This window comes from Symphodus melops (assembly GCF_947650265.1).
Source record: "Symphodus melops genome assembly, chromosome: 21".
NCBI lineage: Eukaryota > Metazoa > Chordata > Actinopteri > Labriformes > Labridae > Symphodus > Symphodus melops.
In genome coordinates this window covers 19314897-19342778 of record NC_136711.1, presented here as the reverse complement: position 1 = coordinate 19342778, position 27882 = coordinate 19314897, and the positions used below count along the sequence as shown (strand labels likewise).

The 27882-nt window shown below is 46.1% G+C and overlaps 4 protein-coding genes across 6 annotated transcripts in view; 1 reads left to right on the top strand and 3 right to left on the bottom strand.

The window, feature by feature from the left end:
* Nucleotides 1-417: 417 nt before the first annotated feature.
* On the top strand, nucleotides 418-16451 carry acsf2 (acyl-CoA synthetase family member 2). Of its 2 annotated transcripts, none has more exons than XM_079333614.1 (16): nucleotides 418-729; nucleotides 2380-2575; nucleotides 3554-3682; nucleotides 4389-4442; nucleotides 4535-4653; nucleotides 4925-5087; nucleotides 5560-5655; nucleotides 5812-5963; nucleotides 7569-7660; nucleotides 7751-7824; nucleotides 13948-14055; nucleotides 14141-14292; nucleotides 14376-14517; nucleotides 14759-14869; nucleotides 15001-15069; nucleotides 15785-16451. In XM_079333614.1, the coding sequence occupies exons 1-16, from the start codon at nucleotides 626-628 to the stop codon at nucleotides 15845-15847; spliced, it is 1824 nt and encodes a 607-aa protein (XP_079189740.1). In that variant the 5' UTR covers nucleotides 418-625; the 3' UTR covers nucleotides 15848-16451. The 2 variants fall into 2 exon arrangements, with proteins under 2 accessions (XP_079189740.1, XP_079189741.1); XM_079333615.1 differs by lacking the exon at nucleotides 418-729 and adding an exon at nucleotides 961-984.
* On the bottom strand, nucleotides 8000-12549 carry chad (chondroadherin). 2 transcript variants are annotated; one of them, XM_079333616.1, is made up of 4 exons: nucleotides 11592-12549; nucleotides 9947-10110; nucleotides 9667-9836; nucleotides 8000-9063 (listed from the first exon to the last, which is right to left on the bottom strand). In XM_079333616.1, the coding sequence occupies exons 1-3, from the start codon at nucleotides 12375-12377 to the stop codon at nucleotides 9698-9700; spliced, it is 1089 nt and encodes a 362-aa protein (XP_079189742.1). In that variant the 5' UTR covers nucleotides 12378-12549; the 3' UTR covers nucleotides 8000-9063; nucleotides 9667-9697. The 2 variants fall into 2 exon arrangements, with proteins under 2 accessions (XP_079189742.1, XP_079189743.1); XM_079333617.1 differs by having other exon boundaries at nucleotides 8000-9083; nucleotides 9681-9836.
* A 1098-nt stretch (nucleotides 16452-17549) lies between the features above and the next one.
* Nucleotides 17550-18890, bottom strand: armc7 (armadillo repeat containing 7). Its single transcript, XM_079333618.1, has 3 exons — nucleotides 18592-18890; nucleotides 18141-18284; nucleotides 17550-18051 (listed from the first exon to the last, which is right to left on the bottom strand). Exons 1-3 carry the CDS (start codon nucleotides 18677-18679, stop codon nucleotides 17708-17710), a joined length of 576 nt encoding a protein of 191 aa, XP_079189744.1. The 5' UTR covers nucleotides 18680-18890; the 3' UTR covers nucleotides 17550-17707.
* Nucleotides 18891-20816: 1926 nt separating this feature from the next.
* Nucleotides 20817-27882, bottom strand: part of ndel1a (nudE neurodevelopment protein 1-like 1a) — a 12010-nt gene continuing 4944 nt past the window's right edge. Inside the window, 10 exon segments of the mRNA XM_079372503.1 lie at nucleotides 20817-22116; nucleotides 23395-23429; nucleotides 23563-23647; nucleotides 23650-23707; nucleotides 23804-23869; nucleotides 23872-23900; nucleotides 24642-24815; nucleotides 24997-25060; nucleotides 25062-25134; nucleotides 25444-25592. Of these exon segments, the coding sequence (XP_079228629.1) occupies nucleotides 22106-22116; nucleotides 23395-23429; nucleotides 23563-23647; nucleotides 23650-23707; nucleotides 23804-23869; nucleotides 23872-23900; nucleotides 24642-24815; nucleotides 24997-25060; nucleotides 25062-25134; nucleotides 25444-25592 (744 nt within the window). The 3' untranslated portion in view covers nucleotides 20817-22105.

Here is a 27882-nt window from a genome sequence, read left to right as displayed (position 1 = left end):
GATTTCATTTTGTCCTTTAGTCTGATTCAGTTTTCTTCATCGTGTTTCGAGAGCAAGGTGTCAAACTAATCAGTAAAACAAGAGGACTCATTAGAGAGCACAAACGTGTTACTGATGGGACGAAGAAAAGCTTGAGTCCTACAGTCATGCCTGCAGGAGATTCTTCACACTTTATTTGTAAAGGGACATTTCGCTTAGAGCTAGTTGACACGTGCAGCTGCTCGGCAGGTCACAATGTAAACATGAAATACTAACACATAACCATTAACTATAACACACAGCAGACTATACCGGAGCTCAACGTGTCACACATGCACGCGCGCGCGCGCACACGTATTGGAGGGTAAAGTCAGAATCAGGCTCCTCGGTGTCAGTCAGGGTTACTTGCAGTGCAAAGCGTCGCCACCAGGCGTGTTCTGCAGGACTCCTACGGTCGGCTTCATTGTGTGTGTGTGTGTGTGTGTGTGTGTGCAGCAGTTTAAGTGTTGGCTGATCAGGGTCCAAGGAAGACACTGCAAGAACTCAAAAGAGTTGCAGGTGACTTTTGAAAGGAGCAGCTTTGTGTGTTAAAAGTTTCCTGCGGTGCTCGGAGGAAGTTTTCCAGGAAACCAGCGTCAGTGACACAATGATCCCCAAGATTGCGCTCTGCTCCCGGGCTCTGAGGAACCAGTGTGCCGCTCCTGGAGCTCTGCAAGTTCTGCACAGAGCATGGAGTCCTGCAGCGAGCCGGTCAGTTCCACTTTAATTACGTTGTTTTTTTCTTCCTTCTTTGTGTGTGTTTTTTTTTTTGCATTGGTGGAGAAGTTAAGAAAGACGTCGGGATCACTTGGAGAGTGAAGCTCATGTTCCTGCAGACATCTGGAAAAGCTCTGGATGAAAACAAGTGGAGCCTGCTCCCATTGTTTGTCGGAGAGTTTTGTTTCCTTTTTTTGATCGTTTGATTTCGACACATTTTGTCACATTTATTTAGAAGATAAAGATCTTGTAAGTTTTGCACAATCTCAGTTCGTTTTCTGAGTGTTTGTGTGCAGATAATCTCTTCAGTTTGAAAAAGAAAAAAACAAAACCTAGTAACTGATTTATGAAAGGAAGGGGAGGGGTGTTTTGTAGTCATCAGGGCCGGACAGAGGAGTGGGACACGGTGCCCTGCTCCCCTTACATTTCTGAAGGAGGTGCACGTCAGCTTTAGAGTAGATTAAACGCTCAAAGATTTGTATTTCGGGGGCTTTTTTGCCTTTATTGGAGAGACAGAACAGTGGATAATGAGTATGAAATGAGAGAGAGGGTGATGATGGAAAAGAGCCACAGAGGGCGAGGGAATGTAACAAGTCCTGCTGCAGAAACACACCCACAGACAGCTTTAGTTATATATCATGTTAACTCTTTAAGTGACTGTAAGAAAAGTGAAGTAGGTCACATGAGCACAAGGCTGCATTATAGCAGAAGACACGCTGACAGGCTGCCCTGACCTCTGAGGCCCCCCAGAACATGTGTGGGAGGAACTGCTGGTTCCTGAAAGGTTTTTTTCCTCCCTCATGCTGTAGTTCAACTTTGACATAGAAACATGCAGCGTCTCTGTGACCCAGTCGTGCACAGGTTTACACACATCAGAGAGCTGTGAGCACGACACAGGAGGAGGCAGGAGAACATTCAAAAGCTCAGAACACTCGAGGAGTTTCCGTTTAAGCACTACTGAACATTTCTAGGAAATCAGGAGGACTGCTCCTGAAATCCTCCTCATCTGGCTGTTGACATGTCCCACCTGATAGTGGGAGACTGTCCTCGTGGGACAGAAGGGGAAGGGAGGCAGCGAGGGGGGGGGGGGGGGGGGGGTTCCTGAGGCGTAAAACGAACAACGTAGAAGCGGTAGACAAATCAACAGAGAGCACTGAACGACGCCGTGATGACAATATTTGACTTTCTATCAAAGCTGCAGAATCACAGTGTTAACAGACATGTGGGAAAGCATCTCCTGAAACAAGATGCAGCAGTTTAATTACATTTACATTACCTACATTTTTGCTTTTCCATCTCATATCCAGCTTTATCGTCGTCCGGTTTGAAAGGTCGGGTCTTGTATCTAAGTCCTTATCACGGTCTCTACTGGACCTTGGAAACGAGCTCGTCACTGTCGTTGTTTTCTCTGTGTGAAAGGTGAAGCGACAATTTTTATCATCTCTATTCAAACAGTTTAACCAGTCCACTAAACAGCTACCTGCAGGAAGTCACTGAGTTACGAGAACAGGTTGTTCCAGTGTTTGATGGTCTTCAGGTTGTGTGTGTGCACAAACTCTCCTCTGTCATTTATAAAAGAAAATACTGAATCTGATGAGACGAAGGTGACGCCTTCTCTCTCATGCATCTCTCTCCTCTCTGCAGTGGCATTCACGTGGACTCGCCGCCCATCGTCCCCACCCTCACGTCCAGCTACGTCCACGGCACGTCCTCCTCACCGCTCGTCCACTACACGGTCGCCGAGGCCCTGCAGAGGACCGTGGAGCGAGTGCCCGACAGGGAGGCCATGGCCTTTCTACAAGACGGAGTCCGCAAGACCTTCGCACAGTTTCAGCAGGACGTGAGTGACCTCGTCACCCTCGAAGCACCAAACATGCACGCTGAATGTGCTGACGTTAGCCTGTTACAGCTTGGACACAATAGTTAACGGGCATAAAGGGGCCTGATTGATGATCAGATTTAATCAAGTGGCTTCCTCCAGTATTTCTGCAGTTCCTCGAGTGTCCACTAGAGGCTGGCTGCAGAAGCACAGGAAGTCACCCATTCAAAGAGCCGACATGAACATGTTTACGGCCTTCGTCCTTTCATATTCACGCTGACGACGTTTCCCCGATAGGTTGGATAACACCTCCATGACCTGCAGGTTAAAGACGTTATGGACGTCTTTTTTTATGGTGATCAGAAGATTGTAGTCGTAAATAACCTGTCACTTCTCTTTGGCGTCTAAATTTAGCTCCTCCCACTCGGGTTTATTGCTGACTAATCAGTTCATGCAAATATTGACTTTGCTGTAATAAAAGGTCAGTTTCCTCTGCGATGCCTCCACCATGATGTTTGCATTAAAAGGCCACAGCAGGACAAACTGACCTGTCAGTTAACAGATAACAGGTGATGTGAGAGTTATGATGTCAGGCTGCTGCTGATAAGAAAGAAAAAAAAAATCACCCACATGTTTCGTCCTGTTCACTCTGTGAACTCTGTCCCACTTACCTGAGGAATTTTTCTCTTAGTGGCACAAAGTTCAGAGAAACGTCTTCGCCGGTTAAAACACGATGAGCGCCGCTTCAAAATGAAGCGTTTACTTTTTTTTTCCTTTATTCTTTCAAATAAATAATTTCTTATTTTTTAAATGTTCCTATTTCAGACGAGCTCAGTTTCATTTCTGCAGCAGTTTCTGTTTATTTTATTGATCATGAACATGATTGTCACATGCTGGACGAGTTACTTAGACTGTGTGTGTGTGTGTGCGTGTGTGTGTGCGTGCGTGTGTGTGTGTGTGTGTGTGTGTGTGTGTGTGTGTGTGTGCTCGTCTCTGCAGGTGGACCAGGCTGCAGCCGGGCTGCTGGCGCTGGGCTTAACAAAGGGAGACCGCCTCGGCATGTGGGGGCCGAACACGTACGAGTGGATCCTGTTCCAGTTCGCCACTGCTAAAGCGGGCATTATAATGGTGAGTGAGCACCTCGAGCTCCGGCATGAAAACCAAAACAAACTGCTGTTTGGCCACGCCCCCCTCCACCCTGAAGCCTCCGACCTCGAGCCACGAGGGTTGTGTTGCTGGTCGAAGGCCGGAACATGTCCGTCTACTGAAGTTAATAAAGTTGATCTTTGTACTTGAAGTGCTGCTGGAGCGTTTCGACCTCTTCAACTCTTTCACCCTGCGTGCCAGAAAACCCGACTCAGCTTCTTCTGCTTCTTCTTCTTAAGTTTTTTTTATATTTTATTTGTCCTTTATTTTAGCAGGGAGAACCCACTGAGTCCCAGGTCACTTTTCCAGAGGTGCCCTGCAGCAGCACACATATAAAAACCGTTTACAGCAGAGACACTGAAATATGTCTTCATACCTGCAAAGTGTTTATTTATCGATGATGTCATGTTTTTAAAGAAGCTGCAGTTTCGTAGATCGTAGGAAGTAATTTCACCTGTGACACTCAAACAGCTGCACGTAGAGGTCATCTTTATGAGGCTGTTGGCAGAGTCAGCCGTCTCCTAATTGGAGGGTTGGGGGTTTGATTCCGAGCTCCTGCAGCTGCATGTCCAACGTGTCCTTAGAGCAAGACACTCCACCCCGACTTATCCGTTTATCATCACAATAAGACTCATTGGATTTTTCTTCTTTGTGCACGTTGACTCTTGTGACATTTCAACTCCAACAGGTGTCTGTGAACCCGGCGTACCAGCAGCACGAGGTGGAGTTTGCCTTGAGGAAGGTGGGCGACGCCTACACGTATGTTTTGTTTCGTTTAACCGTTGTTCCAGGCGTCTTACAAAACGTTTGACCCCCGTGCTCGTCCGTCCTCAGGCCGGCTGTAAGGCCGTCGTGTGTCCTGCTCAGTTTAAGACTCAGAAGTACTGTGACATGCTCCGAAAGATTTGTCCAGAGATCGAGACGTCCACGCCAGGAGACATCAGGAGTCCCAGGTAGGCTGGCTGGGTCCCACCTGTCACTGTCATGGTTTTTACTATATCTATGAAATGCAGCACGACGACGAATGTTTCACTTTGTAGACGACTTTAGAAATCTTGTCCTTAAAGTTAAAACACGATGGAGCTGACTCGGTTGCTGCATCCTTTCACGAGCGTCGATGTGAAAAACAGAAAGTTCTTTGGTTACAGGGAGACTCTGAGTCAAAGCTGCAGATTATAAAACCATGACCCACATTCTTCTGTTCGTGTGGTCTCCCCTCCTCAGACTCCCAGAGCTCCGCACTGTGATTGTTTTGGACAGCCGACAGCCAGGAATGCATCACTTTGAGGACGTGATGCAGGCGGGAAGCAGCCAGTTCGTTCAGCAGCTCCACGATCTGCAGAAGAAGATCTCCTGTGACGACGCCATAAACATCCAGTTCACCTCGGTAACCACATTTCCCCCGCTGACCTGAAATCCCCTCCAGGGTCTGTGCTGGGGTCAGTGCATGCTGACGTATGAGCACTTATCTGCAGCGATGAGGAACTGGAAGGGATTTCCTGTTTGGTTGTTGTTTTTTTTTGCACTCTGCAAACTGGATCGCAGCTCCTGACTTCTATTTTACTGAACAGGGAAATAACTGCTGCACACTTTTTAAAATAATCTCAACAATCTGATGCTTTATACCTATTAGAGTCCGACCCGCATGTTGTGCCAGAAGCCTCGTGGTTAGCGCGTGCAGCCCATCGTACAGAGCGAGCGGCCTCATCCCTCTTAAAATGCACAGAAACTTCTTTTCTAATAAGAAGTTTATAATCTTTCATCTTCAGTGACCGAACTGCATTTACATCTGTTTATCAAAAACCCGGCCTGTCGGCATCATCAGCTCCTCCACACGTGTTTCTAATCTGTGTCTCCAGGGCACAACTGGAGCGCCGAAGGGCGCCGCTTTGTCCCATCACAACATCGTCAACAACGGCTTCTACACCGGCCTCAGAGTGGGCTTCGGCTGGAGGGTGAGTCACTTCTGCTGAGACAGAGGATAGACAAGAGTCAGCCATGTTTCTTTTTCCTGTCAGCTTTCTTCCTGTTATTTATTCGTCCGTTGCAGTCTGCACTCTTAACCCTTTATTTCCTGGTTTTGTCCCCCCCCCCCCCCCCCCCCCCCCCAGCCTCACACTCGAGTCTGTCTGCCCGTGCCCTTGTATCACTGCTTCGGCTCGGTGGGCGGAGGGATGTGCATGGCCGTGCACGGGATCTCCCTGGTGTTTCCCTCTGCAGGCTATGACGGGAAGGCGAACCTGGCAGCTATAGAGAGTGAAAGGTAACGTCAGAAACACTCGGCCAGACCACAAATCCCTGCTCTCTAAGTTAGAGGTCGGGCCCGCTAAGAACTTTATTTATTATTTTATCCACCCGAGAGATTCCAACCCTCCATGTGCTCTCTCTCTCTCTCTCTCTCTCTCTCTCTCTCTCTCTCTCTCTCTCTCTCTCTCTCTCTCAGGAGCTCAATAACAAACCTTTGAAAGCACTGCAGGTGAAATAAGTGGACTTTGTATTCAGACAGAAATCCTGTTCTTGGCTCTCTGGCTCTTTTATATATTTTCAGTGTGCACTTAATGTGCGAGCCTCAGCTTGTGACTCTACTGAAAACAAAGGCGGTTTAAGTTGAAGCATTTAGTTCTGCTTCACGGTCCATTTTTTCCAGCGTCTGCTGAGCGTTGGCGTCGGCTCCTCTGATTGGAGGAACACTTCCTGAGAGGGATCGGATGTCATGTGTTGTTTTGTTGTTTGAGTATGAAGAGGAAAGAGCGTCCCTGTTTAATGTTCCTCTCACAGGCTCAGACTTGTGTCTTACACTTCATGCATGTTATCTCCACTCACTCAGTCACAGACACTTTCACTCACTGCCATTTAAAGGATCATTTTCTGTTTTATCAGTCGTGACCTGAATAGACTCGTTCCACATCTCTTATGACACTTTTAGCTCCACGGGTACGAGGATGGATTTAAGCCTTAAATTAAAATCCTTTTCCTGCACAGACCTTTGTGAAGGTTGTCTTTGCTCAAAATGGACACAGAGCACAAAGCGAGACGAAGAAGCCGAACACATCTCTGTCACACAAACTTTAGAAACCTGCATCCTCTCGATGTACCTGACCCGGTTTAGAAACTTTAAAAAACATCTTTCTAACAGACGTGCTGCGACACAGATCGCAGATTGAGGACGATTTAATGTCTTTTTTTTATATCATCGACACATAAATCTTCATGTCAACAGCGGCTCAAGTTCCCAGCCTGTCTAACCAGTTGAACCTGCACGGTCTGTTTCAGAGTTAAGACTTTAGTCCTACTTTAATCCACTACAAGAAAGACCTTTGTGCACCGTCATATAAAACTCACAATCATCGACAGCACAGTTTAAGAAAATACACGTATTAAACTCACAGATGTGACTTAATCCTTTCACACTCATCCTTTAAGGCCTCAGTGTTTGTGTGAATCAAACCAAGTTCAACATATTAAATCAGTGACATTAAGAGGGATTAGTTTGTGTTTATTGTTACAAGCACATCAAAGTTTATCGAAGTAAAAGGGAGATCTTGCGCTTCTTCAACCACTCCACAAATGAAGGTCGATGCTCTCGGAGACGTAAGATGTACAAAACATCACTCAGGGGAACTAAAGAGGATACTGGAGCAAACTTTAATGAAGGTGCAAGGGATTAACATTTCAGAGCCAGGCGCCTAACTCGGAGGAAGAGGCAGTGCTAGTTGTTGTTTCTCTTCTTGGCGCGAAGTCGAGCTAATCAAAGCTAAGTAGAAGAAGAAGCTTTATATGAAAGGAAACGGACGTAAGAGTGGGATCGATCTTCTCTTCCACTGAAGTCATAACTCAAAAAAACATGTTTCATGGTTTCCCCTCACAGATGCACCTTCATCTATGGCACCCCGACCATGTATGTGGATCTACTGAGCCAGCCGGACTTTGCCAAGTATGATCTGTCCTCCATTGAAGCAGGTGAGAAACAGACTCGTTAAGTCTTTTTACTGACAAGTTAAATCTGAACTGTTTAATTTAACGACGTTTTACGTGTTTTTTGTACTCCAGGCGTCATGGCCGGTTCCCCTTGTCCTCCAGAACTTGTTCGGAAGGTAATCGGCGTGGGCATCAAACAGATAACTGTGAGTACACCTGAACTTTATTATCACTGTGTCGAAATGGTCGCTTAAACATCAAACTGGAGTCAAGGTGCACCAAACTGGGCGATGCAGTTCAGCGTTCGCTCACTAGGGGGAGACAGATCCTTCCGATTCACGCATCATGGAGAGAAGGAAGAGAAGTCTTTCGGACCAAACGGAGGATTCATGTTGTAAAATGTTTATTGGATGTGAGCAGTGGATGCCACCTCCAAAGGTCCAGGAAATGTAAGGATATTGAATATACAGAAGATAAACAGAAAGTCAGCACATGTCAGAAACCTGCGTGGGACAAATGGTTCACGTTGAAGTGTTGAGAAAATACAAATGTTTTTATAAAATACATTCAAAGAGGGTTAAATGAAAGGTGTGATGCGCATGATAAGTTTACCCACATCTTCAAAGTCTTGAGTCCTCTTTATGTCTTTTTGAGGTCATTGTTAAGTGTTCGCTTTAAGTTTTTAAAGCTCCTCGTGTTTTAAAGCTCCTTCTGTTTAAATAATTATCAGAACTCCTCTTCATCATGTGTGTGAAGTGTGTTGTTGTAAATCCACTCTGATCCTGTATTTGATCATGTCTATAAACCCCTCTATTTCAGCCCTGCTCAGAACAGGCTGTTTCTGTGTCTGTAGTGATATTTATGTAAATGAGCTGTGTCTGGCCACGCCCCCTCTCTGGAAGGGCTCGGGTGTACTCGCTGCTTTCTGGCTCCATGTCCTATTGTTTACGGTGAGAAGGCAGACTCAGAGGGCAGAACAAACACCTAGCTGTGGGAGTGTCACCCACCTGAGGGGGAGGGGCTACTGCCCTTTGTGATGTCATGAAGGGAAAATGCATTTATCGGTTTATCTGTAAGAAAGCGAGTTAGCATATTTACTGAAATGTTAAACTAGATAAGAGTTTCTGGTTAGAGTACAGTATAATAATAATAATAATAATAATGGAAAACCTTAAGAGAGGACACTTTGATCAGTAAAAGAAAACATTCATTCGTTTGACTCGACAGCATCGTTTGTTTGATTTTTGTACATTTCCACTTCAAACTCTTCAACATTGATATACAGGAAGTCTGTGAAGGTTTACACTACTTTGAGTGGGACGGAGACAGACAGAGAGTGTGAGTATAGTCTGTGTATATACGTGGATGAAAAGATGGAGAGTCTTGAAGTAGAGTTAGCTAGCGTTGCTTTGGTTGCATGTTCAGCCGGTCGCCTGGACAGACTCCTCCTCCTCCTCCTGGTCTCCTGTGGCAAAGAAACAAAAAAGTCAGCAGCCAAATCAAACAGCCTGACCCTCTAATTGGAGTCCTGAGACCTGGACTCGGTGTACTGGACCCCAGGGCCAACGTGGAAAAGTTCAGACGGGGACAAGATGGGTGGACTTAAGAAGTTTCGTGGTTTGGAAAAACACAAGTACGCAAAGCCAAATGTGGGCTGTTTTCAAAACCACATCAAATGTGCTCATTGTAAAGACACCCGGCTGCAAACCCTCCCTGTAGACCATCAGGGGAAGGATGTGATTCCAACCAGGACGAGGATCCAAACTGCACCTCAGGTTTTTACAGAAGTAGTCATCAGAGAGGGTGTCACTTCAAAACATTTCACTTTAAAACTCAAAGGTCTCCAGGTGTCGACATTTAACCCTTTACTGCACTCTGCAACTTTCCTTCTCTTTGCTCTCTGCAGCATCAGAGCGGCGTGCACGCAATGATGCCGACATAACAGGCCTTGTTGTCGGAGCGTGATAATGATTGGTTGGCATCGCGGCGGTTTCTCGGATCAGCTGACTACCCGTGATCCTGGTGAACTAACGCAGGGCTTCGTGTACGTTGAGTCAGATACCTTTGCGAGCTGCGCGTTCAGTTGTGCGAGCCCGACTTATTCTTCGACTTCACTCGGCAGCCTCTGAACGCCCTGCTGTCTCTGACCTGCTTTCCTTTCTGCTGAGGCGGAGACGCACACACGGCGTCCGGGCGGATACCGCTGGAGTCCATCCACCTGTGAGCAGAAACCAAAAGAGTTCACTCTTTGTTCCTTCAGGGTTAAACATGAAGTTTTCTAGTTCTAACGTGTTAGCATGAACAGAAGGTAAAGGTGGACGCTGTTACCTTCGCAGCGGGGCGAGCTGGCACGTGCAGTCCCACGGGTTGTTGGACAGGGTGAGGTTGGTGAGGGTGCGAAACTTGAAGCTTGTTGGGAGAGAGCTCAGCTTGTTGTTGTCCAGGTGCAGAGACTTTACTGCAGTCACACCAGTGAACGCACCGTCAGAGAACTGGAGGAGACAAAGAACAGCCATGGATGAGAACGTTTGGTTTTTGTTTTTGGCTACAAAAAACCGTTTTTTTTAAGCATTAAAACATCAAATAACAAGAAACGTAAAACTCAATAAGAGAGAAGATGAGTTATTAAAAATGTAGTTTTAACTTTTTCCTTTTTTTCACCTCAGTTGTTTAAATAAAAAGGAAACATTTTCAGATTCTCTGCATTTTTTCATTTGACACATCTTTTTTTCAGGCTTTGTTTTTAGGCTTTCCACGTCCTTCCTTTTAAAGCGCTCGGACATCAGCGGTAAAGATTTTGGGGAATGACATGCAGGAAAGGAGCCGCAGGTTCTGGACTGAAGGCTCCAAACTCTGCATGTCGTCCCAACACCAACAACCGATCCGCGCGCCCGACAAAACGGATGCAAAGCGAGGGGGAATCTTGTCGGCGTTTCGTCGGCATGAAAGCCTCCTCTCATCCAGCACGTCTGCAAACACTGACAGTCGAAGCCTCTGTTTTCTCATGCTCGTCTGCGAGGGCGCTAAAAGCTTCAGAGAGGTGCGAGATGAACCCCTCCACGTCGTGTCACGTTGAGTCTCGTCCAGCAGGACGGGTGAGAGACGAGCTGGGCTTTGAAGGGTTTTTTATGGGAGTCTGGGAGGACGCGAGAGCTGTTTGGAAATTTCCACTGTGGAGGCGACAAGAAGCTGAAGGTAGCCGGTGTTTTAAAGCAACGGAAGATGGACGACTTCCAACACGGCCCGAGGTGTTTTTGCTCTTTGCTTTTTGCTCGCTCCTCTGCCAGGAAGGTTTGCAAAGGGCCCAATTGTCCATTCAACCGGGAGCGATGGCGGGCTAAAAATATTCCTCTTCATTCACTGTGGAACACCCTGCCTCTGTTTACCTGCCTCCTAACCCCTGCTGACCTGTTTACAAGACCCCTCCCCGAGGGAGTAGAAAACACACACCACGCTGAAAATAACACGTGTGTAATAATTAGACGAGGACTTGCTTGGCCGCGGTCCAGCAAACAAAAACACGCTAAAAATACCTGCGTTTGGCCGGAAAAGAGTTTAAACTTCGGGGGCCGTGTTTGCAGCTTCCACCTGGCTCGCACACAGTCCCACCGGGAGAAGGCTGTTATTTCACATACCCCCCCTTCCCCCCCCTTTCCCCCCCTCAGGGATGCTTCCATACTGTGGCACAGGTACACTCAAATATCGAACTAACCTCAAATATGAAGCTAATGTGCGAAGAGTGGTGCATGCACTCTGAGGCTCGGGATGAACAGAAGACTTCAGATTCACGTCTGACATCTGAACATCCTTCGTCCCCTGACGAGCATGAAAACGACGCTCCATACTCGAGGTTGTCTCATACTTTTTCATGCAAAGTGTGTGCATTTCACCAATCGATCCACACGTGTGCACCTCGAAGCATGAAACATTCAAGATCATGTTCACGGCGAGTAAAAGGAAGTCACAGACTGACCTTCTCCAGACCCATGTTGTCCAGGTGCAGCTTCTCCATGTAGCGTCCGAAGCTCCGGAAGGCGTGGTTCGGGATGCTCCTCATGGGGTTCTTCCCCAGCGTCAGCTCCTCCACCACTCTCAGTTTGCTCATGGCTGCCAGGGGATACGTGGACATCTTGTTTCTGTCCAGGTGAAGTATAGCGAGGTTCTCCACGTCGTCCAGCGAGCCGGGGTGCAGCGTGGTCAGCTCGTTCCCGCTCATGTGCAGCCAGCGCAGGTCCTTGGCCCCGGTGAACGTCCCCGCTCGCAGCTCCCGGAGCCTGTTGTGGTTCAGCTGCAGGATGAAGAGGTTGATCATGGGGGCGAAGACGCCCTTGGGCAGGTCGCTGATCCGATTCCCGTCCAGGTGGAGGTAGGTGAGCTCGATCAGGTCGTCGAAGGCGCCGGGCTTGATGCTGCTGATCTCGTTGTTGGACAGGTAGAGGTAGGCGAGCTTCTTCAGCCCCTTGAAGGCCTGCGAGCCGATCTCGCGCAGCTGACAGTGCTGCATGTGCAGAGAGATGAGACCCTTGCTCTCGCTGAAGGCGCCCGTCGGGATGCTGCCCAGGTTGTTCCTCTGCAGGTTCATCAAGCGGGTCACCTCCGACACCTGGGGGATCATCTTAAGGCCCACGCCGTCACAGATGACGTGCTGCAGGTGTCCGTGGCAGTGGCACTGTTCGGGGCACTGGTTCGGGGCCCCTCTCACCGCGGGGCCCAGGACCAGGAGGCAGGTCCCCAGCAGCAACCAGCTCACACAGCGCATGCTGAGGATGTCCCGATGCAGCAGCTCACGTAGTCGGACTGCTCAGAAGGAGAAGACGCTGAAAGCCTCAGAGAGAGAGAGAGAGAGAGAGAGAGAGAGAGAGAGAGAGAGAGCGAGCGAGCAGAGAAGTCTGAGAAAGTTTGAACGGGAGTGTTTGTGTGCGCTGAGAGAGAGAGAGAGGAGTGAAAAGGTGAGCTGCACAGAGAGACATTCGCTTTGAGCGGAGGACGGCCGGTCAACAGAGCACACAGCGCTATTTATAACATTCACATGAGGGGGGGGGGGCTTGTCAGGGTGTTGGAGTGAGAGGTCTGCAAGAGGAAGTCAAGTATCTGTGAGAATTTTAACCCTGAATGAGTCCAGAGAGAAAGAAGCGTCTTCCAGGTGAATGGATGAAAAAAAACGTGGCGTGACGGGAGGCTCAGACTTCTCGCCCATTGTTTTTCAGTCTGCGGCTGCAGGAAAAAGGAGCCACTCCTGCGCAGATGTTTTATAACCCATAATAGTCTCCAGATGGCCGCAGCGTGAAAGCTTGAGGTGCTTTTTCAGGTCGGAACAATCGGAGAAGAATCTTCCATCGTGAACGTTTGAGATGCCACTTTACATTCCTGCGTGCATTCTTTCTTACTTTAATTGGCTGACACATTATGTAAAGGGTCGAACCTCTGTTTTTTTTTTCTTCTTGTTGAAGAGTGATTGGTTCCAACTGCAGGGAAGGGTCGGCTGGCTCATGTCAGAAGCTGGTTTGGCTTCAGGTGGCTGCACTATAAGATGGATGGATCCACCCAGGCTGACTGGAATCTCGAGTTTACTTAACAAATCTAACATTTTATGGGGAATGGCGTCCGCTCCCTGATTTCCCAGGTGAAGATCTCCCTGCAGGTCCTTCTCCGCTCTGATTGCACCCGCGACCTCTTCACTACATCTGCTCTCTGTCTGTTTAGTAACAGAAAACATCCAAGTCAGTGAATGTGTAGTTAGGAGACCAAAAACAAAGGGAAAGTCTGCAGAGACAAAAATACCAACGACTAAATTTGCAATTTGATTTAATTTGCTCGATTTATAAGTCAGAGGAAAAACTCAGTTCAACACTATTTTTGATAAAATGGTTTAAATGATTTTCAAGGGCTGAGTCAAATGAAGCTGGTTGGAGTCAGTCATGTACAGAGGCTTCATCGCAGCCGGTTTGAATCTGGCCTCCTTCACTCAACCTGTCCCGCCTCTCTTCAGCTGTCCCATCCAATAAAGTAAAAAAAAAAAAAAAGCCCCAAAAAGTTGCACAGTGTCGTCTCTGACGGACCGAAATATCATCCTGTACGCTGACGACACCCTCGTATAAACAAGAGTTTGGTTTCGTTGACTTTCTGCACCTTTGTTGTTGAAAATCTGCAGCTTTCTTTTCACGTTCTTTCTCAAACACGTTCAGACGTTTGGCACAAATATGGAGACGATACAGCTCTAACCTAAACCATGAAGGGTAACTAAAGGTCATCTGAATGATGTGGTAAGTTTTCTTTAAGAAGGGAGATCTCTCTCCGTCCTCATGGCCCGCTGTTTGTGTGATTGACAGATCGGCTATGGGACCACGGAGAACAGCCCCGTGACCTTCTGCGGCTCCCCCACCGACAACCTGGAGAGGAAAACCGAGACCTGCGGCTACATCATGGACCACCTGGAGGTAAAGTCCACAGAGATAATCCCTCCCACTTCCAATATACAATATTCACAGTCAACTAGCATGCTAATGATTCTCTCCTCCACAGGCGAAGATAGTGAACCCGACGACGGGAGTGATGGTTCCTCTGGGAGAGCTGGGGGAGATCATGATCCGAGGATACTGCGTGATGTTGGAGTACTGGGCGGACGAAGCCAAAACTAAAGAGTGCATCACTCCAGAGGGCTGGTACAAAACCGGGTGAGCGGACGTTTTCAGTCAACTGCGCACCGGTACGTCTCCTGCTGATTTAAAAATCCAATCATGTCATTTGTTCCGTGCAGAGACATCGGCAGCATGGACGCGTACAGCTACCTGAAGATCGAAGGCAGGATTAAGGACATGATCATCAGGGGAGGAGAGAACATTTACCCGGCGGAGATCGAACAGTTTCTGCACACGCATCCCAAAGTGAAGGAGGCCCAGGTGAGCCCGGAGACATGTCACACCTTTACACTGCTGCTCAAAACGTTCCCGAGGGGAAATGTGAAGGTTCCCGAGGGGAACGTCACCTTTACCAGGACTGAATCCTGCCTGGAAGCTTTAATCCTGTTGGATTACTGTAGAACAACAAGGAGCTGGCGTCTCACTCGAGTCGTCGTAGATTTATTATCATGCATGCATTGGAGGTGTGCACATTAAAGTTTTTTTTGGGGGGGGGGGTCAGGTGGTTGGAGTTACGGACGAGCGTATGGGCGAGGAGGTCTGCGCCTGCATCAAACTGGTGGACGGACAAGAGAGCACCGCAGAGGAAATCAAAGCTTTCTGCAAGGGTCAGGTGAGACACGCCCCCTTTTCGGGGGGAGGGGGGGGTTCCCCTCCGTCACGGCTGGAACTTCCTGATTCATACTTCGTTGAATCGATTTTTGTTTGAAACATTCAGCTCAGTGTCGCCTCTCCTCGTTTCAGATCGCTCACTTCAAGGTTCCTCGATACGTTCTGTTCGTCACCTCGTACCCGCTCACCATCACTGGAAAGGTAACGCTGCGCTCCCACACTGCCACGTGCACCTGACTGAGAAGGTTTTGAAAACATATATATATATATATATATATATGTATATATATATATATGGAAAAGGAAAACGGTCTCATGAGACGGCATGCATCCAGACTAAAAAAAAAACAATCTACAGCTGCTGTTAAAATCACACGTAAGAGCATCGCCTCCCGTCTGTTTAAAATGACGGTACACATGAGGCTGTGTTTGAACAGGCCTGACCTGAACGCCCCAGACGGGAGCGAGAGGGGAGCTATTAGCTCGTCTGCACGCACACCGCCTCCCGGTACATGAACCCAGACGGGCGGCGGAGCTCGTTCCAAAGCAGCCAAATCTGATCAGATCTGATCCTCAGTCGTTTGATTATTATTATTATTTTACAAGATAAACCTGCTCAGTTTGGAAAGAAGTTGGTCATGAAATGTACGACGCAAAGCATCAACACACGGTCACATTTCAGAGTCTGTTCTTGTGTCTTCGAGCAGATGCAAACAGATGTTTTGACCAAATGGATCCTTGTCCTCGTTCCGCTGTGTTTTATTTAAACTTGTTGGATGTCTCTCTCTCTCTCTCTCTCTCTCTCTCTCTCTCTCTCTCTCTCTCTCTCTCTCTCTCTCTCTCTCTCTCTCTCTCTCTCTCTCTCTCTCTCCCTCTCCCTCTCCCTCCCTCCCTCTCTCTCTCTCTCTCTCCTCAGATCCAGAAGAACAAGCTGCGCGAGGAGGCTGAGCAGCAGCTTGGCCTGGTGAAGGGAAAATAAGAGAAGTGTAAATGTGAATCAGAACCTTATAAAACCTCACTAAAACAGAGAAGCTCTAACCCTGAAGGTGCAGACGAGTGTGAAGCAGATAAATCCATCCTTCCTCCTGGAACCAGCTGTGAAAGAACAAAATCAAATTGTTTATTTTATTGTCAACAAACCTCCAGAGACGGGACGAGCTTGTCCTTTTCGATCACACATCGTCTCCTACCAACGCACTTCTAATCAGTATGTTCTTAAAACAGCTTTTATACACGAGGCCGTCCCGTCCATGTTAACACGGCTCTGACAACAACACAGCCAGCGGGACTCCAGCTTCTCCCTCTGCTGTGTTTACCTTTTTAAATCGTTCTTCTGTTTCCATCTTCACCGGGACACTTCAGGAACAACACGTCGCTGTTTCACTGAAGTTTTTAATAATGGGATTTGTTGACAATAAATCACAGCTGTCTTTGTAATCATGTGAACTTTGACCTGGAGGACTGAGAACTTACAGACATGCTAAACGACTCATTTAATTTTTTTTTTTTTATCCAGTATTAAGCTTGACAACATTTTCTACATCAACTTGAAATAAACTTTGTACCACGTTATTAAAGCCAGGTGTGGGTGTTCCTCTTTTTAAGGGAAGAATGAAGGTATTTTTATTGATCTGGGTGGCAGGTGCCCGCCGCTGCAGCCCCTGGAATGTCATTGAGAAACACTTAACACACGAGAACGAGAACTCAAAGCCGTGAAGAATTTCCTCGGCAGTCTGATCGAGCTGCATGTGCAGTCGGAGCCGAAGCCGCTCTGCAGGATCGGATGTCGTCTTCTGTCTAGACCTGAAGGACTCGGCCCAGAAATAGCTCCTAAAAGTCCCGGAGAAAACAAACGGAGCTCCTGGCTCCTCAACAACGAGCCACAGAGTTTATTTAACGTTTCTTTATTTGACATATTTTGGGATCAGGTTTAATGTTTCAGGGTTTTTACAGAGCGCCAAGTGCACGAGTCCAATGGTTTGTTTGAACACGCTCCAATATCCACTGCAGGTCTGAGGAATTCGGTGCAAAGCCAAAAGGAATTTACATCAGGAAAAACAGGAGGTGAGATGAAAGTAACTTTCTCTCCCTGGAACATTTTTTTAAACTTAATTGACCAAATACTGTTTTTGTATCATTAGTAATGAACCCCATTAATCTTCATGGAACCCATGGTGGCCAGTAAGTCAATCGTTTAAAAAAAACTATCATGTCGCCCTCTGGTGGCGACAAAGTGCCCAAACACTTAAATTCAAACATTTGCTCTGTGATGGAATACGCTCACGAGCAGCGTGCGTCACTGTAGACGAAGAAGAAGACAAAAATATGAGGCTCTCCGAGATGTGCTGACAAGTAGAGAACAGGGTCGCTCTGACAGGCTGCAGGTTCGACTCCCTCGTCCTCATGCTCCTCGCTCTCACTCCACGTACTTCCTGTCCTGATCAATAGAGGCATTAAAACGTAGTTCCTCCGAGCCCTCCGACTCTTGAAGTGCTGCATTTAAACTGAATGGGAAGAACTGTGAGGGCATTTAAAGAACATGTCTAATGCTCCTTTTTTTTTTTTGATTACTCAGATCCCCCCCTGTTTGGAGAGAGACCAGACCTCGAGATGATTCGAGTCGGGCTCCTGAGCAGAACCAGTGTCTCACCTCACCTGTTATCTTGTAGCTTTAAAGAGCAGAGGAATTTAAAGGAGCTTATTGAAGCTATCTGCTTTGTGGCAAACTGTTCATCAACACTGTCCACGTCGTTTTAGTCACAAGCTAAAAACAGTTCTTGCGCTCTCATAGAGAGCAAACAGATCCATAGTCCTCCCACATGAATTCCTCACATGGATCTCAGTCTTTTGGCAGCGGGATGCCGACCGCGCTCTGCTGTCCCTGCATCTGCTGCTGTGCTCGAGCCACCTGCTCCTCGCTGCAGCAGTCCTGCAGGAACACAGCAGCCAGGTTTCTGAGGCGGGGGCTCTCTGAGAGGGAGAAACGCAGCATGCACTGCAGGATGGCCGCGTCGGTGATCTCGGCGCGTGAGGAAGGCGTGGTGAGGTTCATCAGTACGGTGACGGCGGACAGGACGGTCTCTTCTCTCCGGCTTGACAGACAATTTGTGACTAAGCTGATGCCGCTGTTCTGCAGGATGATGTCTCTGCATTCAGGGTCCATGCTCAGGTTACACAGCCCGCCTGAATATGTTAACACACACACACACACACAACAGTTTAAAACAGTGAAAGAGAGATTCTGAATATGTACTTGTTACTTCGACACTCACCCATCCCAAACTCCTTGAAGTTCTCGTTGTCCTCAGTGAGCATGTCCAAGAAGAGGTCGGTCACTTGCAGCTCTCTCAGATACTCCATGTTGTTGGGGTCGTACGCAAAGTTAGCCAGGTTAGCCAGCACCTGCTCCTTCGCCTCTGATGCAGAGATACAAGTTAATAAAGCCACAAACCAGGACATTAATTTTATGAGAACAATTGATGATAAAAGGTTGTTTAATAGAATAATAAATGTAAAAAAATGTTGTCCACCAGAGAGCAATAACATTTTAAAGAGGACATATTATACCACCTTTTCAAACAGTCCCACTGTGGTCTAAAAATGAAATCTGTTTTTGTACTTTGGTCCAAACCAGCTCTCTCACAACGCTCTGTTTTGGTGTGTGTGTCTCTTTAAATAAGCCCCGCCCTCTTAGTTTTACCCAGTAGTACCTGCTGTACCCACCTTCACTGTCTGTGTCCTGAAACTCTCCGACCAGAGTTTGTAAATATTCAAACCGGTCTGAACCTTCACTTGTTTTTTTCTTCCACATCGTTAGCTTTAGCTTTAGCTTAGCTTCTGCTCCAGATTTTACTTTAAAAAAAAAAAACAACAAAAAATAATCATAAAGTGTTTAAACAGGGAGAAATACCACGAACAACGTTTTAAATGCTGTACTGCATTTCCGTTCCCTCATAGGCTGTTTTGGTCCGCGCCTGAAATCTGTCCGTACAACAACAACAACAACATGGTTCCGCCTCCTTTACTTTAATTGTTTTAAAATAACTCGTAAATTGTCAGTTAAAATGTCAGTGAAATCAGCTTAAGCTACCTTTTAAATCCACACTTGTTTAAAGCTTATTTATGATGGTTTTGAGTTGATTTTCGTCGATAAAATTCGCGAACCGGAAGTGGTGTTCGGGAAGAAAGGGTCCGAAGCCGAAGGTGGGCGTGTAACGAGTCGTTACGTTAGCTCATGGACACCTGAAAGGTCAGCTCACTGTTCCGTTCATATTTCCTCCTCCAGTCATAGTAATGAAGCAGCACCAGCTGTCCGCTGTGAAGCGTCTGACCAAACCGGTTCTGTTCGGGACCCTGGTGGTCGGACTCGCTGCAGCTTTCTTTAACAGGTAACTTCAGGATCCACTGCATGCATGTATGTATGTGTGTGTGTGTTTTATAAATCATCACCTGGAATTGAACAGGTAAGCAACAAGAGTCAAGACCTTCAACACAGAGCACTGTTACGTCACTTTGCAGATCAACTTCCGGTGATAATTTATTGATTTAAAGATTATTTGATGTGGAAATTACACTGGACAAACCAGAAGCATTGATTTGAGTGTTTTAACACATCTGCTAATTTGCAACACTTGTAGGAAAGAAGGAAAGAAGCACGTGCAGGAACATTTAGATGTATAGGCACAGTTTGTTTTTTCACATGGTTCAGACTGTATTGATGGATATTTAACACTATCTATCTATCTATCTATCTATCTATCTATCTATCTATCTATCTATCTATCTATCTATCTATTTAATCTAATCTAATCTAATCTAATCTACTTCCCTCCCTCTAATCAATGCTGTGATATTCCCCTTTTATTGTTTCACACATCTCAACATTTCCTTCCGTCCGACAAGGCACCGATTCCTCGAGGATGTGGAGGAGCTCCGATCTCAGGAGCGAGCGAGAAACGACGCAAAGAGGATGGAGATCCTGGAGAGGAGGCAGAGACAGCTGGAGGAGGCGGCCGAGAAGAAGAAGACAGGAGGAGACTGAACCCCAGGATGGACTTTTACTGAGCTCGCTGCAGAAAACAATGTGAACATGACATCCTCTGACCAGGACTCTGCGCTGACCCTGGGTTCACTAATGGATGTGTTTAATAATCCAATAACACGCATTTTCACCGGGACAGCTGCAGGGTCGAACAGATGAATGCAGCCTCGGTGACTTTTGTGTCGTTCAAACACGACCAGGAAATGTAATCATATATTATGTGTCTGTTTTTAAGACATGTTTATGAAGAATTAAATGAGCAAAGTGCTCGATTCATCAATGAAATTCTGCCTCTTTTCTGTTGCATTACCCTCTTTGTCCAGCAGAGGGCAGTGTCCATCTTAGATCCTTTAGATATGTTAACATTTGATTTTACCTTCAGCAGTTAACGATTAGCAAGTAAACGTTTAAATCGTTCGTCCTCATTTCTGTTTCGCCAAGAAAAAACCAGGATGCTGTGATGATTTTTAATTTAAATTAAGAAAACGTTTTACTTTGAACTGGAATTAATTGAAGCTGACAGCTCCTTCATAATTAAGTAATAGAATACATTTTATAAGGATTTCGGTCTGTCTTAGTTATTGAAAAAGGTTTTTTTTTTTAGCAGAGGAGATGAAGGTTTGAGAGAATTCATCGAAAAATAAACTTGCTGTGACAACAGTTGTGAGTAATCATTTAGAGTAATTTATCTGATTATAAAAAGTCTTTTCAGTCTTTTATTTAATGAATATCACCTGAAATTTAAGTCCGACTGAAAATACAAAATGAGCACTGAACTAAATGATCAACTGGTTCTTAAAGTTCTGTGAGCTGCACAATGTTATCACTATAATTTAAAGAGTCAAATGTTCAGCAGCCTTCGTTTCCTCCACAGTGAGAAATGATTAAACAGAACACACACAAATACTGATGTACAAATCATCTTTACTTAAAACATGCTGTGGAAAAAAAAAAGACATACAGTAAATTAAACCCAGAAACTGAAACCAGCTACTGAAGATGAAAACAGCTGAGCGTGGGATTATTTTCTTTCCAGATCCACATTTTCAGATCTTTTTAATATCCTACAGGTTCATAATCCTCCACATCTCAAGAAAACTACTTCTAAGAATGAGAAACCTGCAAGAGAACATTTTTATTCTTTTAAAAAATTAACCTTTTCACATGAAGTTTGTTCCCCAATCAAGTAAGGACACGTTTGATTTGGTGATATTGTTCGACTAATTTAATCACGTGCTCGGCTGTTCTCGTCTTCCGTACAAAAAAATCAGTGATATTGCACTTAAATAAAAGTGATAAAATTGAGTTCCCAAACAGTCAAAGTGCTTCACCCGCTCTTCCTGTACAGTACTGAAAAATGTGCTGAGTAATAAATCCCCCCCCCCCCCCCAAAAAAAAAAAAAATTAGATAAAACACTTGAATTACACGACACGAGTCTCCTCTCATTAAATGACGATCAATATGACCAAAACTGTACACATCATGTCACACAGCTCAGAGGAAAGGTGGTGAGTTCGACGCACTGCAATCACACAAAGACGCTTTTTTCCCTTCTTTTAGATGGCTGTCAAAAAAAACAATTTTAAAACATTTTGCACAAGGGTCAGGAGAAACCCGTTCAAGACGAGAATCACGCCAGTCTTCACCCAGACAGATCAGGTTTAAGACTCACATGTTGGACATTTTCAAACATCAATAATTAAAGCAGACAATGGAGGACAGCTGCACATGTGCCAACACATTAACCCGCCTATGATGTTAGTGCTCCTTGGACTGATTTAAGCGTTATTGCTTGTAAAAGTTGACCAGGTTTAGCAGCTAAGAAGACTTTTTTTTAAATTGCATATTGTTTCACACATCAGATCTGCTGAGGATAATTTATGACGGAGTAGACGTGGCGCCGTCTTCAGAGCAGGAACAGTAACACGTCAAATACACAGACGGGGACCCTTAAGAGCTGCAGGGTCGAGTGAGAGGACGGGACGGGAGTTACAGCACACATCCACGAAGTTTGACAGTGAGAGACATCTGCGTTCCCTCTTAGTGCGTCTCTTTAAATATGTAATGCACGACGGGTGTGTTGAGGGGGGGGGGGGGGGGGGGGGTTTCGTGTCACACGGTGAGGGGCACCAAGCCCGGGGACGAGGCAGCGGGAGGGGCGGTGATGGCCGTCAGAGCTCCGGGCTTCAGTCCGTTCACCGGCCGGCTGGAAGACAAAAAAAGAAACGATTTGAATTGTTTATACTGGAACAAAGAAGAGACGTGACAGTTAAAGAAAGTCCCCTCAGCAGCAACTATTAAACAAGCCGATTAGTATGGAAGCCCAGGAGGGTCAGCAGAAGTCAGAAACGTCAGTCGAAACGGAATAAATCTTTATTTTCTTGAGTCACAACACAAAGAAGCTTCACAGGCGAGCTATGAGAGTATTACTATTTATTTATTTATCACCGTTTCTATTTGTTGTTTTTAACCTGTTGTTTGTTTGTTTGGTTTGTTTTTTTAAACTCCTTGTGTGCAATGGCAATAAAGTATTCTCTTCTGAAAACAAAGCTTCACTAGTTCTTCCTTTTTCCTCGCAGATAAAATGTGCAAACTGAAAATAAAGAGAAGTGTCAGATCAGATCTTCATCCTCTCGCTCGACTGAAGGTCAGCGACGAGGCGAAGACGACTATTCTTATGTGCTAAGCTAAAAATAGAAGGCGAACACAGGAAGAGTGGGAGGAGCCTGCAGAGTCATCCTGACTGACTGGCTGAACTGGTTTCCTCAGGGAGGTTAGAGTTGGACTAAGACCAGTCTCCTTTAACTGGTTTAAGTGAGTCATAACTGGGAAAATGCTGATTGAAAGATGGCGGGAAAATGTCAATAAAAGCAAAACGTTTTTTACTTTTCACACCGTTTATTGATCTCAGACATGTCGTGCTTGAATTTCCCTCGGGATCAATAAAGTATCTATCTATCTATCAGTCTTTTTTCATGACATGTGGAAACATCAGATAAAACGTATATTTGTTCTATCTGAGGTTCAGCTCGTGGCTTCCTCTCCTGCAGGCAGGGAGACAAACGGACACAAAACAAAACAAACATCCTGCTTTGTATCCGAGGGACAATCACCTTATTATGCACGCTCTGCCTCGTCACCAGCTCAGCATAAAACTCCACACGCCGTGTCGCAGTCATAGATTAGACAGTCAGCTGATATTTGATATTTAACATTTATGTTCAGTGAGAAATCACTCAAACCAGGAACCTCCTCGCTGTGAGGTAAACGGCGCCAACCGCTGCGCCGCGTGCAAGTCACTTTTGTTAATTACAAGGACAGATAAATGTGAGTGAAAGGCAGCAGGAAACTCAGCCCCGTTACACCCCCGACAGCCGCCACCATTAACCTGTTAGTGGTCATGATGTCATCTAACCCTCAGTCAGGTTAGTAAGCATGCAAATGACCCAAAACGCTCAGTGGCAGGCGGAGGAGCGAGAATTACCCAAAATCAAGGCGGGGAACGTGACCATCTCTGTCCTGCTGGGAGAAATCAGACATCAGACACAAAACAGAAACACGACGACCTGAGTCGACCCCGAGACGTGACCGCACCAGATCCTCCTCATGACTGTCGTATAAAGAAGGGGGGGGGGGGGGGGGTTCCACTTACGCTTTGTCAAAGTAGGATGTGTGGAGCGACTGCGAGTACGTGGTCGTGTTTGCGTTGAGAGCGTTGCTGTTGTCGAGGGCGTACACCTCCTGGCTCTCTGGTCCTTGGCGTAGTTCCTGCAGGCGGCAAGCTTGGACTCCAGAGCCTGCAGGGAGACGTTTTACACAAAGATGAAGAACGTCAAAGTGGCGTAGCTGGAAGGAAAAGGGCCGACTTTGAGATTCAGAAGGACAGACCTCACGCCGACTTTGCGGAGCAGATCGCTGACGATGTTGAGCGCTGATATTCTGGCGGACGGAGTCAGCGGGGGGAGTTGCTGGCGTAGCTGTTTGATAGAGCTGAGAGGGAGACAGAAAAGGACAAAAAAAAAAAAGGTGCAAATCTTTAGCTCCTAAATGCTCGACGGGCTTTGATCAAAGCTGCCAAAAAAAACAACAACAGAGGGACGACACTGAACCGAGGAATACAAAAAATAAAAACATGAAAAAGAAGAAAAAAAAAAATATATAAAAAAAATATATATAAATAATATAAACAAAATATCCAAAAAAAAATCTCCCCCTAAAAAAGTAAAAAAGAAGAAAAAATTTAAAAAAAAAACCATACAAACAAACAAAAAAATTAAAAAAATCATCAAAACATCACAAATTAAAAAAAAACAACAACAACATCAGAGAGACGACACTGAACTGAGGAATAAAAAAAAATAAATAAATAACATCAAAACAAAAAAACTTTAAAAAAAAAGTCATCAAAACATCAAAAAATAAAAAAAATCATCAAAAAACATCAGACAGATCAACCGAGTAAAAAGCTGCACGTTTGATTAAAGCTGCTTCAAAAACCAAAGTGTGTAAAAGTAATATGGATTTACGTACCACAAAGACTCAACTCACCCTTACAAGGTTAAATATGTCATTTCTGCACATTTTAAACGTTTTCGCCTCAGACTTTTTATTCGTTGGATGCGTTGACTCTCTGAGAGCACGAGAGACACAAAAACCTCCCGTCCTCACTCGCATGATGGGAGAAAAAAGAAAAAGCAGTCCAGTGGGTAAAAACGAGACGCAGCTACGTACCTGTCGAGTTGGCGAAGGCGTTGTCCAGATTTTTGCTCAGCGGGGTGGCAGGGAGCGAGAGAGACGCCTGAACAGCCGAGTCCATCTTCACGTCGTCCTGCGTTGGCGAGCTCGGAGCCGACATCCTGCTCACATCCGACTGTCTCTCCCTGACGGCCAGCTCCTGCCGCAAATCTGCAAAAAAAGAAGAAGAAAAAGAATTAAAATCACAAATCAGCTCAATGCAGATCTTTGGAAAAGCAGATATTTAAACACGGCCGAGCGAAGAGGAGGGGAAGTCCAGCCGGCGTATGTTAATGAGCCGGAGGGCTTATCGACACCGGGCCTCATTAGTGAAATCTAAATCGATACTCACCCCTGGCTTCATCCTTTAATCTCTGCACAGACACCAGCAGGGACTCCTTCTCGTCCAGCTCGCCTCTCCAGGAAGGCGTTCCTCTCGATGGCCTGATTCAGACGCTGCTCGAAGTTCTCCAGAGACACGATCGTAGCTCTAAAGGCGGAGAAACGAAATGAAGGGAGCAACATGGAGCTTGACATTTCATTCATTGTTTTCTATGAATAACTTCAGGGGGAGGTCAATACGTCCTTCCTACTGATTAATGATCATTGAAGTACAAATGAGGCTGGATTGATTCATGGCGATCAATCTGATGGATCTGATGTAGCTCACGTTCATACAGCTGTGGAGTTTTCCATGCTTTTAAAAACCTACATCGAACAGTGGAAGCTGTGCATATTAAATGAAGCGGGGGGGGGGGGGGGGGTTCTGCGGGTTGAAACACTGAGAGCTCAGACGGACCTTTTGGTTCTCTCCAAGTCGTCGTTGGACTGTTCGAGCTCTCGCACGTATTTATGGAGCTGCTCCTTGATGCTGCGCGTTTGTCCCAGCTCGTCCTCCAGCATGGAGACCTGCTTGTAGCTCTGAGAGTACTGCTGCTCCAGCTTCTCCTGCAGGAGCCAAGAGGACAGAGACGACACATGTTGATGGCGTGTAAGTCGTTCGGGGGCGGCAGCGTGATTCAAAACACACTAACCGGCTAACATGCTATCATCCATTTTTCAGCGTTCCTCCTCCCCACGGTTCGGTTAGACAGCCCACGGAGAGTGTGACCTATATTTCCTGTCTGTACGTCTGACCTATATCTGCTGTGTGTGAACCGGCTGCACACACACACACACACACACACACACACACACACACACAGGCATGGAGCACAGCACATTTACATGACAGTGAACGAAACAGTGCATCACTGTTTCCTGGTTTTCTGCTTTGCTGACCTGAAGTTCACAAACAAAACAAAAAACATCTTTAAAGATCCAAAACAACTTATGATAAAAAAAAAAAAAAAAAAAAAAAGACATTTAAGACTTTCTTGATTTCTAAAATGTTTGTTTCATGATGATTCAAATGGATGAAGATGTCGGCACTTCATCCATTTAGCACAACAGAAACATCATCGGTTCAAGGCGCATTATGTTTATTTATCAGCACATCAAAAATGGTGCAAGGAAGGAACAAAGTCCGGTTTCCCCCCTTCAGTAAACACAGACAAAGACTCGCAAATAAAGATTTGTAAAAACAAGTAAAGTACAAGAAAGTAGAATAATAAGAACCTGAGACATGAGCTCACACTGAGCTGTTTAGTTGCACTCGACAAATAAACTGTGCGCCTCTTTATGTCTCCTGAGAATGAAACCAACAGCGCTGTATTAAAGAGTTCAAAAATATATTTTCTGAGCAGACAAAAGAAGCCCAAAACAATCCGCCCGTTGTGTCAAGAGTCACAACGAGGCTTCGATTTCCTCGAATGTGACACGTTGGCACGTCAGCACGAACCCCTGCAGGGATGGAAACACGGACGCAGAACTGTGCCACCAGCCTCTCTGTAATTATGGGGCGAGAATGAGAACGAGAGACACAACCTGATGCATTATGAATGAGAGTCACACACACACACACACACACACTCAGGACGGAGCAGCCGGTGGTTGACAGCAAAAAAAAAAAAAAAGCTTCCTCAGCATCTTCCTGCGGAGAGATTAGCATTTAGATTACAGGTGGAATATGCAACCTGCAGGACGACACTGTCAGGTGTGAGCTCAACATCCTCAGGACTTCTCTTACTCATCATCATCAAGACACAGCTGCAGGCCCGAGGGAGAAAGAGAGAGAGAGAGAGAGAGAGAGAGAGAGAGAGAGAGAGAGAGAGAGAGACAGAGGGAGAGAGAAAGAGAGAGAGAGAGAGAGAGAGAGAGAGAGAGAGAGAGAGACAGAGGGAGAGAGAGAGAGAGAGAGAGAGAGAGAGAGAGAGAGAGAGAGAGAGAGAGAGAGAGAGCATCCAGGGGAGCAGCAGCTGTTACAGCGTGACTTCACGTCGGCTCCCAAGAGACAGCACTCAAGGACGAGCGGTGACATAAGACAGAGGAGCATCAAATATTCATTTCAAGGGTAAACACACACACAACACACACACACACACACACACACACACACACAAAGACAAGCTGTACTTGCTTCCAACAGAGGTTCATGTATCATTGAGATGATAAATATATACACAACGCTGCTGTCATCATTAATCTAACAGATCCTCTTTCAGCTCCTTGAAAAACGACACGACCGCAGCGAAGTGTTCAAAGGGCTTCAGGCCGCTGGAGGCTCATCAGCAGCAGCCGCCCTGCTGTACATGCTGACTCCACCTGACTCCACCTAACGACGAGCCCAGACCTCCTTTCTCACAACTTGTTTTTGTACCAGGCTGTAAACATGTTGATTTCTGCTGTAAAAAAAAAAAAGAAGAAAAAAGCTTCTTTGTTTGTATGGGACTTTTTGCGTTTCCTGCAGCCACCCTCTAGTGGACACTTGGGGAACTGCAGGATTTTGCACCTCAGCATCGGGCTTCATTTTTCAGCACGAGACTAAACACCTCGTCGTCGTCACGCAGACTGATCGAGCAGTGAGGTCGATTTTCGGGGTCCGTCCTCATGGAAAACGAGGCCGTCGTCGTGTTTCACCTCGGCTGTGTCTCTTCCTCTCTGCCCGTTATCAGCCGTCAGTGTGTCTAAGGATTTTATTATTATGGTTTTGTACAGTTTGTATTTGACTGTTAAACACGACTTTTATTACTACAGTAGTGATGAATATTTAACAGAGACCTGTTTTTGTTGACTCAGCACTTTATTCTGAAAGCTGCTGAGAGCATCAGTCATCGATCGTCGTTGTTTCTCCGAGGCT